Genomic DNA, 14,281 nt, shown 5'->3' with positions numbered 1-14,281 from the left:
CTGTTCCTCCTCATCACTCAAGTTTAAAATCCTGACTGGAGAGTCCGACGTGTATCACCTTTAGGTGTTCCTGTTTATTTTTAGTCTTTCCATATCATAATTTGCTTCTGGCAGAATAGGAGATATTTCTTGAATTTTATCCTGGTTACCCCTGAAGGAATTTTCATCGTGAAATCATGTTTTCTTTCCACTTCAGTTCAGTCGTATTGGTGCTTGTTATTCCTTTCTTCATTAAGAACATACATGAACTACAAAAGCCCAAACTTCTTTTACTCAGCAGAGTGTAGTTTAGTCTTCGTCACTTTACATACGCAGTATATGCGTTTTGGGTTCATGTCTGCTTCCATAATTTACAGTTTAAATAAAAAATGAATTGTTTGAGATGGCCCTTGGAACCGAGATGTAAATGTTGGCTGGCTGCTGTCACCGTGCCTTTAGGGGCCCTGTGTAGAGAGAGGGCTGTTTCCTTTTTCTGTAATAGTTGCTTTGCCATGTTTTGTCAGGCACCACTGTTAGACGTGGGCTAAACATTTGGATCTTCTCCAGAGTGCTTGCAGGTGCTGGGTAGTTGTCCGGGGGGTGGGGAGGGTGCTGCCGTGGATGGTCCGCCACAGGCGCGTCTTGTCTTCTCTAAGTGTTTTCGTGGGCTATCGTGGATGGTCCGCCACAGGCGCATCGTGTCTTCTCTAAGTGTTTTCGTGGGCTATCTTGGATGGTCCGCCACAGGCGCATCTTGTTTCCTCTAAAACTCCCTTTATTTTGTTCTGCTCCACAACCACTATCTTAATATTTTTGGAACCAAGTGTTTCACTATCTTAATATTTTTGGAACCAAGTGTTTCCTAGTTCTGGGTGATTGAAGTTTCCTTACCCCAGTCTGAGTAAAGCTGACTTCATGAAGAGATACCATATTTCTTTCATTTCTCATGTGTACCCTTTTTAAAGTTTTTTGTAATGTTGGGGGCGGGCGTATATACTCATGAATGGGGGAGCCTGGTGGTGCCACCGTTTCCTGGAGCTGCAGCCACAGGCGGTTGTGAACCCTCTGATGTGGATGCTGCACACTGTTCCCTTGACCTTTGCTCACTCCAGCCTGTGTAGTCTGATCACAAGTTTGCAAGGATGACATGTCCCTAGAAGTGACACGGCTTAAAACCGGGAGAAATGCCTTACCCATGAGCCTTAGCTGTACAGCTGAGAGCCAATTTTCCTGGGGTCAGACCTCCAGAGGTTTGGGCCTGAACACACGTGGCCCAGGTTTGTTCAGGCGTCTACCTTGTTAGCTTAAATGATCAGGGTTTCTGTCATTGTTCCTTTGTTTTTTATGTCAACAATTAGTCAGCTCCAGCATCAAAGCATGTGGAACACTAGCAGAGGCTGCGTAATGTTAACATTTGAATAATTTGGCTTCTAGGATCGCTGTACTAGCTGACACACACTGTGCTTACTGTGAGGTTACCCACCAGTGAATAGTTCCAAGAATTATGCTTACCCTTGTGGAGACCCTGAAACAGGTACAACTCTAGGTTCTGGACAGGTTCTCTTAAATCCCCTAAGTTCACACAGCTCTGGGGGTATAGAGAGCAGCTCACTCTCGACAACAATCCTGTTTTGTCCTTGTGTGGTTCATAAATCACCATTAAAATGAGAATGGCCCGTGGAAATTAAAGGGCTGACACTCAGAATGCCTTTGCAGACCAAGAATTTCAAGAAACCTTATTTATGGTTTTCTGTAAGTTAATTTCGCTACAACTTAATCGTGGAAGAGATGCTTACAAGCCATGTTAGCAGTGCTCTGAAAAAAATCTCCCAAGATCCTTTTACCTAAGCGTGGCAGGAAGCATTGGGAAGTTGTGGGCACGATCAGCCCTGACCTGGAGTGGTCAGGAGTCTGTCCCAGAGCGGAAGCTTCTGTCCGAAGTGAACGATGAAGTCTGTCGACTGCTCAGAGCATCCTTTGGGCTGTAGGTGAGCTTGTTTCCTGTTGCCTGCAATGCTCACTACATCCCCTGCAGAGCATTAACACTAAAACTTGTTCCATTCCAAACAAATGGTTTTAGTTTTTAAAATCCATCTGCCTCTGAACTGTCTTCTTAGCCTAATGTAATTTATCTAAGATTTTCACCACCTCTGATACCTTAAAACCCCAAGTAGAATTTACTTCTAGTTCTTTTTTTTTTTTCTTTTTTTTTTTTTTTTTTTTTTTTTTTTTTTTTGGTTTTTTGAGACAGGGTTTCTCTGTGGCTTTGGAACCTGTCCTGGAACTAGCTAGCTCTTGTAGACCAGGCTGGTCTCAAACTCACAGAGATCCGCCTGCCTCTGCCTCCCGAGTGCTGGGATTAAAGGCGTGCGCCACCACTGCCCGGCCACTACTAGATCTTGATTACAAATAGGCTGTCGTTCCAAGAGTAAGTTTAGCTTCTGCAGCGAATCGAAACTATGATGATTCAGTGGCAAAGATGTCATTTCCCTGGTCACCAAAGCCGGTTATGGTCCTTATATAATTGATTGGTTTGACTTTAATGATGAAAGAGTACAGGGTGGGGGTGGGTGATTGAGCAAAATCACACCGGAATGCACTGTCCTGAAGGCTCTGATACAGTACCGCAGTTAGGAATATCCTAGAACTGCCCTATGAGAAGAAACCCACTCTCGCTGGCTCTGTTTCCAGTGTTGCCTCTGTAAGAGATAACGTGTAGCTCAAGAGTAGTTAAGTAGTCCAGTCCTCTTTCTCAGAAACCCGTGGGACTAGAGCTAAAGAAGTCACGTATTTGAGCACGCTGCTCCCCTGCCAGAGCTGTTAACTGCAGCTGGTGCGCGTGGATGCCGATCAGCAGTGTTTGAGCTGTGGGTGTTCGCTCTTAAGGTGCAGCTGTGATCATGAGAACATTAGGACGGAGTAGGAGAGCTCTGAAGTTAACTGCTTAAGAAGACAGTGAGGAGAGGCAAGGCAGACCTCAGGTGGAGCCATGAGAGACTCCTCTTTCTGAGTAGGCTAGAGCAGAAGGAACCTTTGCTAGGGGACAGGAGCTGGTGGAGGACACACAGACTGTCAGGAGTCCAGAAAAGTGTTCCGGGCAGTTGGGAATGCTGAGCTCGGTAGAGAACTGAGAGGAAGACTTGGTGCTCATGTGTCTTCTACCCCCTCATGGTATTAAGATGCCATTTCACTTAAATGATGAAGGTAGATGCTATGGACATTTTTTTATATTCTTGGTGGGTAACCTCTCACCGCCTCCTGTTTTCAAAGAATTGTTTAACTGGCTTGGAAATGCAAATTAGCCTGACAAGAACTAGAAGTTGGAGTAGACCCTAGAGAGACAGTGATGTAGGAAAGCATCTCCAGTAAAACACGGTAGGGAAAGAAAGGCAGAGGCTTAGCTGGGCGGTGGTGTTGCATGCTTTTAATCCCAGCCCTTGGGAAGCAGAGGCAAGTGGATCTCTGAGTTCAAGACCAGCCTGGTCTACAGAAGAGTTCCAGGACAGCCAGGACCGTTACATAGAGAAACCCTGTCTCAAAAAAAAACAAAAAAAGAAAAAGCATCTACCAGGTTGTGGTGATACACACTTTTAATCCCAGCACACGGGAGGCAGAGGCGGGCAGATTTCTGAGTTCAAGGCCAGTCTGGTCTACAGAGCAAGTGCCAGGACAGGCTCCAAAGCTACACAGAGAAACCCTGTCTCGAAAACAAAACCAAAAAGAAACGGGCAGAGGCAGATTGTAGACCTGGTTGGGTTTACAAATTGTGCTAGCTTTTTTTCCTGGAAACAGGTGTTTCCTGTTGAAAATAAATCACGAGCTTAGAGGTAAGGTAGATTGCAAGGTTTCAGATTTGGAGGAGAAAGAGCAGGAGGCTTGGCAGTGCCCTTCAGATACTGCTAGGGTGGTAGCCGTGGTTGTCTGCCTAGTTCACTGTCTTAGGAGTGTACCTTGAATTTGGATTTAGGCAGATGGCAGCTGCAAGAGATTGGGAAAGAAAGGGTTTTACAGTGGTTTTTAGCATGCTGGCTTTGGAACCTACTTGAAATTCTTCCCACACAGAAGACATGCTTGACACGCTAGTAGATTGTACACTGCCCCGAGTGGTTCTACTTAGAGAACTTGGCGCTGGTGTATTCCATACTCAGAAGTGGACTGTGTCTATAAAGTATGTCCTGTGCCACGTCCGACCCCTGTACTTTCAGAATGAAAGCATTCTTGGAAGAATCCAGTGCTAGGCTGAACATGGTGGGCAGTTACATCATCACAGCACTCCGAAGGCTGAGGCAGGGAATAACATGGTACATGCTTAAATAGGAATCGTTGCTAAGTGATGATAACACCTTAGGAAAGATGTTGGAGACTGTGGGATGCACACACATCAGACAGCAAAACTATCCCTTTATCCAGGAGTTTCCTATAAGTTCGAAGTCCTTGACATTGTCACGTGAGCGGTGATCCGAAGACCAGGAAGATGCCTCGCCAAAACACACATTGTCACATCTCTGCGTGGACCCATACAGTACACACTGAACGCTCACAGACTGTGAAGCAGAGTTAGGTATGGTTCATTGTGCAGCCATGAGTATTAGGATGTCCCCCTAATATCAAGGCAGTTAGCATGTCTCTGGATGGCCATTTGCCAGTGGGCATCTCAAAGGGGTGGCCATTCAATCCTGAATGAAAGACCTAATTTACCTGTAGCACTGCCGTGACTTTCTCAGAAGAAATAGAGCCCCATCCCTTCAGAACCTTGTCTGTATTGTTATAGTTTTTCCAAGACGGTCTTTGTGGCCGTCCTTGGGTTTCAGTGACCCTGATTGTGTTTTTACTGAAGCAACCTGTATTTGGTAACCAATGTCTTTTTTTCTTTTTAAACTTGGCTCTTGGATTTTTTTTTTTTGACTTTTTAGAGGTTTGATGGGCTCTTTTTTTTTTTTTTATTACAATACAAACAGCAGGCGTAGCACCTTTCCTTCCTACACGTGTGGTACCCTGTCCTTTATAACACCTATATTGCCCGTCTCCATGAAGCCTCACAGTTGTGTGTATGGAGAAGCCCAGAGTGAATGAAACTGCCGCCAGAGCAGCTTAGTCCTCTCTGGTCCCCATAGCCCCGACAAGAGCAGGATGCTTCTGAGCGCACTGCATCTCCGAGGCCAGTCACCGGCATTAGCAGAGACGTAGGATTGATCCACCGAGATAAGAAGCCAGTGTTTGGTACTCGAATTAACCCAAAACTCGGACTTCACTTGTTAGAGAATTAAATGCAGAGAACAAAGATACACTCTTCAACTTCTTTGCACTTGCCATCAAATTGAATTCTTCCCTTGTTTTCACATCATTAAAAAAAAATTTGGTTGACGTTAATAAAAACTGGGATCTCTGACTTCCTATCACAGCGTCTTGGCATTGCAGTGTTTGCTTGGAGATCTCTTGGCCTGGTTGAGGTGCCCGGCGGCAGGCAGACTCCTGGGTCACTTGTCTCTGATACCAGTCCAGCCCGTCACTTAAATGCCTCGCTGCCAGTAGCAATACTTAAAGCTTTTGATTCAGCCAAGGAGAGGAAGTGCTCTTTTTTTTTTTTATATAACAGAATCTTAATCCCTTTTTGTTTTTAATTTAATGGGAAGTCACTCTTTAGCAAGACCTCGATTTCACATTACTGACGGTTTGCTTAGCAGTTTATTTTTGAGCTAAACGAAGAGTAGAATATTGGAGCGGCCATGTTTAACCTTGCATTTTAGAAGCGAAATTTCTGTAGAGCGGGAACTCTGTCTTTCAGAGTAAAGTTGACTTTGTTTACTCTATTGAAATTACCATAGGAGAACTCCCTGTGTTTGTGGCAGGGAAATTGGCTACAACAGTCATCCTATAGGGATCGCGTGTAATCCCCTGAGCTGACCGAGCAGGTCAGTCTGCACTGACTCTGTCGGTATATAGCACACGAATAGCTCTGTCCGCCCCAATCACTGGACAGCCGAGGAGCAGACGGCCTCCCGCTCAGCCCACCTAACTGCCCAAGCACCCGGAACGCTGTTCTCACCACGTCCCTGCTGATAGTCCAGTGGCTCAGAAGGGACAGACACGTCCGCTCACAAACACCGCACAGGTTTATTTTTACCTCCGTTGTCAAGGAAACAATTATGTTTCCGCATATTGGCAACTTAAAAATGTTCCTTTAGCCACACTCTAAGAGGTGGCTGTTTTACTCTGAAAGGAAGACAGGTTTTGACGACAAGCCCAAGAAAGCATTTTCGTTTACTGCTCTGAGCCTTTGACTCAGCCAAGGAGAGGAGATGGTTTGTGCTTTTAGTTTTTGTAATGACATAATCGCAACTTTCTGTCTATTTGTTTTAGCTGGCAGTCATTTTAAAGCAAGCCTTCTCGATCACACGTTACTGAGAATTTTTTGAGTGAGACTTTGGAAACAGAATAGGACCTGGAGTCACGATGGTTTATTTAACAGGCCAAGTATCCATTCCATGCAACAGATACTGCAGGGAGCAGAAACGGAGAACAGGCCGGTCAGACAGGACAGCCTTGTAGTCACCTGCTTCAGCTTTGCATTAGAGCCGTCTAACAACTGGGTCTTACGTGGGGACAAACGGAGGAAGAAGAATCAAGGGCCCACAGTTTCCAGCTGGTGATGATGGGCTAGCTGGAAAATGCCGTTGGGGCAAAAGTTAACCAGGAACCCAGTCTTCCCCAGCTCTCCCAGCGGAGGTCCTTTAGGAATTAGAGCTAACTTGTTCAGTTTCCTTCTCGTCTTTGGCTAAGAGTATAAGGTATCTCAAGGACTGTGTCCTGGTCAACTCTAGAACTGAGAACACAGATGCCTGCTCTGGACCCGATCACTGATTGTGTCGTGTGACCTCAAGCCATGGCTCTTAAGTCTCTGTGGCATTTTCTAAATAAATCTACGTGTTTTAATCTGGCCTGTCAGGGATCCCAAAATAACTGTCAATGTTGAATTTCTCAAAATTTACCCACTGCTTAAACTCAACACGATACACTCAATAATTATTACATAGAGGTGCAGCTAGCCAGGGTATTTGAGAAACAGAAGTCACAGTTGAACCTTCTGAAATTCAAAAGAACAAGGTGAAGATGTTGGGTTGTTAGGTTTTCTGTCATATTTTAAATAGGCTTAGTACACACACACACACACACACACACACACACACACACACACAGAGCTGTGGCAGGAAAAGTAAGCTCTGACCCTGCCCAGCGTGCCAGAGTCAGGTGAACGCAAGTGAACTGTAACATTTTTTGGGGTCACTGTTGTCATGACTTTGTACAAATAAACTAAGGTCTGGTTCTGGCAAGTTCTGACAAAGAGGAGATAAGGAAAGTTGGACTGGAGAGCGTGCACGACACGGGAACCCAGCCTTGAATTTATAAACGGTCGAGGCCTACACGTCCTAAAGGAGCTTTCACTGCGGGGAGGTAAACGTCAGAGCCCTGGATTGGCAGAGGTTCCTGTTCCTGCCCGGTTTGGTCTGTGTTTACGTCACTAAGGAATCCAGCAGGTTCCACGCCTCTGGCAGTCACTGTGAACCAACCCACTGTTTTCTGGACCTCTGGTGTCAGAGGAGAGGGTGGTAGGGAAGAGCCTCTGACCGTGAGCACGCCCATGTCTTCAGGGTTGACCTGGCCGTGGATCAGAGCTGCGCTTCGCAGGGGGCCTGTCTTTAGCTTCCCTACCAGGGCCCTTCTGTAGGGTTTCAGCGTAAGTGAGCCGAGTAGGAAAACATCTGCCCCTGAGTAAATGATGCCCCTCTTCTGTCTTGAAGCTGTTCGTTTTTCTTTCTTGGTGCTCTGCCCACACCTCATTCCATGAATTATGTAAACTAAACCTAGGTGGTGTAGACGGCACATCCCTGTAATCCCAGGAGCCCGCGGGCTGAATGGGAGGACGCGAGTTCAGAGCCAGCCAGGGCTTCCAGTAGGGACTCGAAAACCGAGGCGTTTGTGATTTATGATACCCAGACATGTGATACCTCCTCCAGTCTGAGAGATGCTTTGTGAGCAAACCTTTTTTTTACTGATTTGGAGCAAATTCAGGCGTTTTATTTTAATGAGAATAATAATAAACTTCCATGGTTAGGTACCCATTAGTCGGTTTTGTTCAGGCGAGCTGGCATCCCTCCTGTGTATCACAGAACTGCTGTTTGTTCTCGCTGCTTTCTCATTTAATTTCAGTTTGTATTTATCTGAACTGAAACATGCGTGAGGATTACGTGTTAGTAAGCCTCAGGCTCATTATATTGTGAGATAAGCCTGTCCTAAGCCTCATAAGAATGTATCTTTCGGCCCTTCTTTTCGTCAGAGGTTAAGGGACTAAGCAAGGCACAGGAATTATCTTCAAAGATACTTGATCTAAATTGGGGATTTTAAAAGCCAACGGCTTGCACAACACCTTCCTCAAGTGTTCAAGGCCCTGAGTTCAGGCCCAGCACTGAAGACAAGCAAGCCCACCCCAGGACAAAGGCATGTAGGCATGTAGTTATGTGTACAGTTACTAAACCACATGAGGACTTTTACTGCGTAGAAAAGGTAGCAGCTGAGGACTGTGGGTAAGACAGTATTGCTATGGACACCGGAATCTGGGGTTAAAAGGAAATACACCGTAGGGTCATATGTGACGGTGCCGTAAGGAGATAGACAGGCACATAGTGGACTAATGTTTCCATCCAGGGGGGCACCAATGACAGCTCATTGATAAATGGACGGGGGCTGGCACTCAGAGCCCACACACTGTGGCTGAGGAGCAGACTGTGTTCAGGTTGTGGGGCAACACATCTACCCATGGGTCCTGGTATTTGCGCCGCAGGCAGGAAGTCTGAACGGCTTCAGTGTGAGAACAGAGACACCCCACACAAGCAGGAGCGGGAACAAGGGCTTCGTGAGTGGGACAGCTTTGTTGTGTCGAAATTGAGAGAGAAAACGGATTAGCAAGACTGCAGAACCTTGAGTGCCGGGCTAACGCTTCTCGGGTCCAGGCAGTGGTAACACCGGATGTTAGATGCTTTTCAGGAGAGTATTCATTTAGTTAGTACTGATGGCCACTTCAGGATACACGATGGACTCAGGTCACAGGAAAGAAAAGGAGATTTCTGCTCATATGGAGTTTATATGTAATGGGACAAAGATGGTTAAAAAAAAAAAAAAAAAAGAAGTTGGGGTCAGGTAATAATAGTTCCCCTGGGTAGGAAAATGAAAGGAAGAGGTGAGCAGTGAAGGAAAGACAGGCCGACTCTTCAGGAGTTGACCTGGGTAATGCGAAAGGGTCTCTCCTCACTGTGGGAAAAGTGTTCCTGGGAGAGGTGGAGGCTTTGACGACTGCAAAATGAGCAATAACTTGCTGGTGGGGCAAAGCCGTCAGGTAGGAGTTCACAGAGAATGGCGTGCAGTGTCGCCAGGGGATGGAAAACCTTTGAGCCCCGCACGTCCTGGCAGAGTGGAAGTCGGTATGTAAAGCGGAGGTGACGAATGTGCTGTCTTTCTGGTCTCCTGTGGTAGCAGTCAGCGGGAGGAGGGAGGCCAGGGCGTTGCAGTCCTCCTGAGGTAAGGCTGCGGCCTAGGCAGGCCGGGAGCAGCAGTTGCTGGAGGGATAAGCTGGGTGCGGATGGTAAGCACAGGCGTGGGTAGTGTGTGGTAGATGCTCTCGGTTCCCCCGGGTAAAGGAGGTCTTCCCCTTTTCAGCAGGGGCACTTGGGTGACAGGGGCTGCTACTGGCTACCCTCCTTAGCTTCAGTCAGCCCTCCCTGGGGGGGCATCAACTCTCGGTGACTTCTGGGGTTTAGAATGCACGAGACCTGAACTGTGTCATGGTGAACTAGGAGATCCTGGAGGAGAGGAAGGCAGCACAAACCAAGATCTAGTCAGACACGAGGGTGGCGTGCCGGTTGGCTATCCCGGCGCTGGCCAGTCAGCAGGAGGGCCCAGGACTCAGGCCTGTCTCCTATTTTGAATGTGAAATGCCAGCTGGACAGTCAGATGGAGCCAATGAGTTAGACATTAGGAATAATTTATAATGAATAATAGAGTTAGAATTGGAACTTGAGCTGAAAGGGGAAGTCATTCTGACTAGAAGAACCTGTGAACCCATCTGAGGCGGGATGGCGAGTGCCTCTGAAGTACGACAAGGCCATGGAGAGTGGGCATAGCAGCCAAGAGAAGGGCGTTCAGGGCGCTGCAGTGTCTTGGGAGAAGTCGTGAGAGAGGGAAGGCGCGGGAACTTGGAGAGTACTGGTCACAGAATGTGAAGGTAATTCTCAGGGAAGTCAAAAACATATTCAGAAAATACTGACTGAAAGGGAGCAACTGTAGGGTCCAATACCGAGTGAAGGGTTTGTGTGTGTGTGTGATGGCAGACGTAAGGGAGCCGGCGCAGGAGGGAAGTGAGGACGCTAGGAGTCTAGAAGGCTCCGTGAAGAAACAACTCGGTGGTTAACAGTACTGTGGTCGGAGGCAGGAGCTGAAGGGAAGAGAAGCCGGTGTTTTGAGTAAGACTGAGGGGAGTTGTGGAAATGGCGTTGATACGGCCAATGGTGTTGTCCGTAACAGCTGTTTTAGGGTCGTCGGCGGGGTTCTTCACCCTGGCCTTGGCCTGCAGAAAGTATAAAAGAAGCTAATGAAAGAAAGTGGGAAACAGTAGTCTTAAGAGTTGTTCGGCCCCGCAGCAGAGGGGAGCTGGGGATGGAGCTGGTCCTGGGCTGGAGAGATGGCTCCTCGAGATGGCCCTTGGTTCACCTGCACCTTGTGGTGTGACTCAACAATGGTCTCTAACTTGTTCTAATGACTTACGTTTTCTTCTGGCCATGTCAAGCACTGTGTTCGTGAGTGGTGACTCGTAACTCAGCAGAACCATCGGAGTTACCAAGAGACTAATGGGACCCGTTTTCTACCACCTTTCCTGGAAGGTGGTAGAAAACAAATACCCACTAGGAGTAATCTTTACATACTTTGAGAATCTTCATGGGGAAAGCCTCTTCCCCACTGGCTCCAGTGCCTGGCGGCAGCGGGGAGCTTGTGGGCTGATGCAGTAGACATGGAGGACTTTGGGGGTGATAGCTAGTAAGCCGTGATGTGTCACTCGTAGCTAGACAGGGTCCCATACCTCTGGACTCCGCAGAGTCCCATACGCCCACGAATCTCCAACAAGGGAGTTTAATGTTTTAAGAAATATCCAACCATATGGACTTCATTTTCATGAAGAATGTTTGGGCTAGTTTTTAGGTCCAGCTTTAAATGCTAAGTTACATGACTTCAGCAATGTTCAGCAGTCGGCTTTCAAGTTCCCTAGCTGGCGAGGGAGCCACTGAGTGAAGGCAACGTCAGGTTTCATGTCTAGGAGGGAAACAGTTCAAGGGTTGTGTCTTTGTTCGCGGAGAGCCGGGCCGCACTGTGTCCCAGATAGACTAATGTGTCTACCACTGAGTCCTGTTCGGTTGAGTCAGCAGAATGCAAGCTGTTGCTACAGGGTGTAGACGTGGCAGAGTATGATCAGGGTGCAGACGTGGCAGAGTATGATGGGGGTGTAAGCGTGGCAGAGTGTGATGGGGTGTAGACGTGGCAGAGTGTGATGGCGTGTAGACGTGGCAGAGTGTGATGGGGGTGTAGACGTGGCAGAGTGTGATGGGCGTGTAGACGTGGCAGAGTGTGATGGGGGTGTAGGACGTGGCAGGTTATGATGGGGGTGTAGACGTGGCAGAGTGTGATTAGTAGTATCTGGTTTTTAATAAACAGGGATAGACAGTCTGGATGGAGTCAGGACTTCACTGGGTGGTCTTAGGATCACTAGCCTCTTCCATTTAACTATAAAAACAAGCAGATAGGTATCAAAAGTAGATGCACCTTAAGCCTTAGAGCCGTCTGTGGCAGGGGTTAACCTTCAGGCAGTGTCTTCCGTTCTGAGCACACCCGTTTACATCTGGGCACTCGTCCTGACTCCCAGTGAAGAGCAGCTTTGTTCTCAAGTTTACGGCGACACGAACCCGCTTCTCTCTCAGATCTGCCAAGCAGTCGGTAACTAGCGGGGACAGTATTGCTGCCAGGGACGACACAAGTATGTAGCCTGAGTGGTTTCAGTATGCGATACGTCCTTTACCCATGTGCACACTAGTTCGCAGTAGTGAGACGTGCCTTGTGAGGTTTCCCAGGTCGTCCTAACTGCAGACGGCAGTGTTAGGAGTGGCAGTCTGTGTCTAGACTTTCCCACGGTCCTGGTAAAAGAAAAGGCCGTGTGTGTTCTTTAGGTATGGACCCGCGATAACATTGGCCACCGCAGCTGAAGTTCAAAGCACACGGCACTACGCGGCAGCGGTAGTGTTTGCCTTCTCCCGCAAATGTCTGTCTCTTCTTTGTTCGCAGGTAAAGTCGGTAATAAACCTTCTGTTCGCTGCGTACACTGGAGATGTGTCTGCCCTCCGGAGGTATGCTCTCTCGGTGGATGCGCTGTGGCTTTAGGTGTTCGAAGGTCTTAAGGTCTCACCCATACTTGTTTTTTTTTTTTTTTTTTTTTTTTCCGAGACAGGGTTTCTTTGTGGCTTTGGAGCCTGTCCTGGCACTAGCTCTGTAGATCAGAGCTGGTCTCGAACTCACAGAGATCCGCCTGCCTCTGCCTCCCGAGTGCTGGGATTAAAGGCGTGCGCCACCATCGCCTGGCTCACCCACACTTGTAATACAAGTCACCAAATAAGATACAAAGAACCCCACTTCCACTTAGACCGCCCCCCTACACTTTCCGTGTCTTGGACCTGCTTCTTTTTTTTTTTTTTTTAATTTTTCTTTCTTTATTTATTATGTATACAGCTAGCCAGAAGAGGGCACCAGACCTCATTACAGATGGTTGTGAGCCACCATGTGGTTGCTGGGAATTGAACTCAGGACCTTTGGAAGAGCAGGCAATGCTCTTAACCTCTGAGCCATCTCTCCAGCCCATTGGACCTGCTTCTTGTCCTTCCATAGAAGCCCAGCTGTCTGTGGCAACTGGCCCCTAACTGGCTAGTGGTTGGCTGTAATGGATCTCTGGTGACGCAGGTGTTCGGTGTCGCTCACGTTACTAGGACTAGAAAGGCCATGGGCCCCTGAATACCGAGCGAGAGTTCCCTCTCGGAGCTAAGTTGGTTTCCATGCTGTTTTAAAGCCTTGGCAGCACGGGGTAACCCCAGGCAGTGTAGTCGAAGAAGGGGAAGCCTGCTGGAAGCACACCGCTTTACTATGGGCGTTTTTTGCCTCTTTGGTGCCGCTCCTGGGTTTGCATCATGATGGGACGAAGCTGAGTTCTGGGAGCGGCAGCTGATGCTCATCTCACTGGAAAGTAGCGAAGGAGGAGCGGTCACGTGGCATTCACCCACGGCTCAGTGGGGGCTGAGCTGGGTACCATTAGTGGAGCTGGGAGAGCGTGGGATCTGAATGAGCGGATGGAGTAACTGTTACCACCGGGTTAACCCGACCACCTGTAGTGAATGGCTGTTTCGGACTTTCAGGTTTGCCCTGTCGGCCATGGACATGGAGCAGCGGGACTACGACTCCAGAACGGCCCTCCACGTGGCTGCCGCCGAGGGTAATGCGCGAACTGCAAACCGCTTGCTATGGTTTTTACAGACTTCAATTCTTCTCGAAACTAAAATCTCCTTTTGTATGTTGGGGGCTGCAGGTCATGTGGAAGTGGTTAAATTTTTGCTGGAAGCTTGCAAGGTGAACCCCTTCCCCAAGGACAGGTGAGTGTCTGCATTGCCTTCTGGTGTGATTGATAACACAGACTGAATACACAGGATTGTCGTGTTGAGTGACAGCTACGTGTGAATGCATCAAGGGGCTTGCTGTGTGACATCAAAGCCTGCCTTATTCGGAAATCTTAGGTTAGTTATCAGTCAGCCCATACGAAGAAGACGCAGCTTTGTACTTGAAAAGATAAAATGGGAATTCTGTTCTCACAGTTTGTAAAAAAAAAAAAAAAATCATCTTGAATGTGTTGGCAGTGATGGGTATCCCTGGATTTGGCCAGCTAGTTTTTGAAGGCTTTGTGGAAGCTGAATTTTCAGTGGTCCACTGGAGAGAAGGACACTGGGTGGCACCGAGTGAGGAAGGGTGTTGTGCCTGCAGTGGGAAGAACCACCTAGAACCTCCTCTGTGCACACACACCCCCCCCCCCGCCCACATGACCACTTCCCAGCCCGGGCTGTGCTGAAGAGGCACTGCTGTGCCCACTCCCTGGGCATCCCCTCCTAGAGTGGACTGGGTGAGCCACGTGCTCGGTGAGGACAGGCAGAGCCTGTGAAGAATGCAA

The 14,281-nt window shown here is 48.1% G+C and overlaps 1 protein-coding gene across 3 annotated transcripts in view; it reads left to right on the top strand.

Annotated features, from left to right (window-relative positions):
• Positions 1-14,281, top strand: part of Gls (glutaminase) — a 68,609-nt gene that overhangs the window by 46,500 nt on the left and 7,828 nt on the right. For all 3 annotated transcript variants that reach the window (XM_050159380.1, XM_050159382.1, XM_050159383.1), the window contains 3 exons: positions 12,361-12,422; positions 13,479-13,555; positions 13,649-13,712. In XM_050159380.1, the coding sequence (XP_050015337.1) occupies positions 12,361-12,422; positions 13,479-13,555; positions 13,649-13,712 (203 nt within the window). The remainder of the gene's footprint in view (positions 1-12,360; positions 12,423-13,478; positions 13,556-13,648; positions 13,713-14,281) is intronic.

This window comes from Alexandromys fortis, unplaced genomic scaffold (assembly GCF_014885135.2).
Source record: "Alexandromys fortis isolate MF-2015 unplaced genomic scaffold, M_Fortis_MF-2015_v1.1 scaffold_65, whole genome shotgun sequence".
Classification (NCBI taxonomy): domain Eukaryota; kingdom Metazoa; phylum Chordata; class Mammalia; order Rodentia; family Cricetidae; genus Alexandromys; species Alexandromys fortis.
This window is presented reverse-complemented; position numbering and strand designations above follow the sequence as displayed.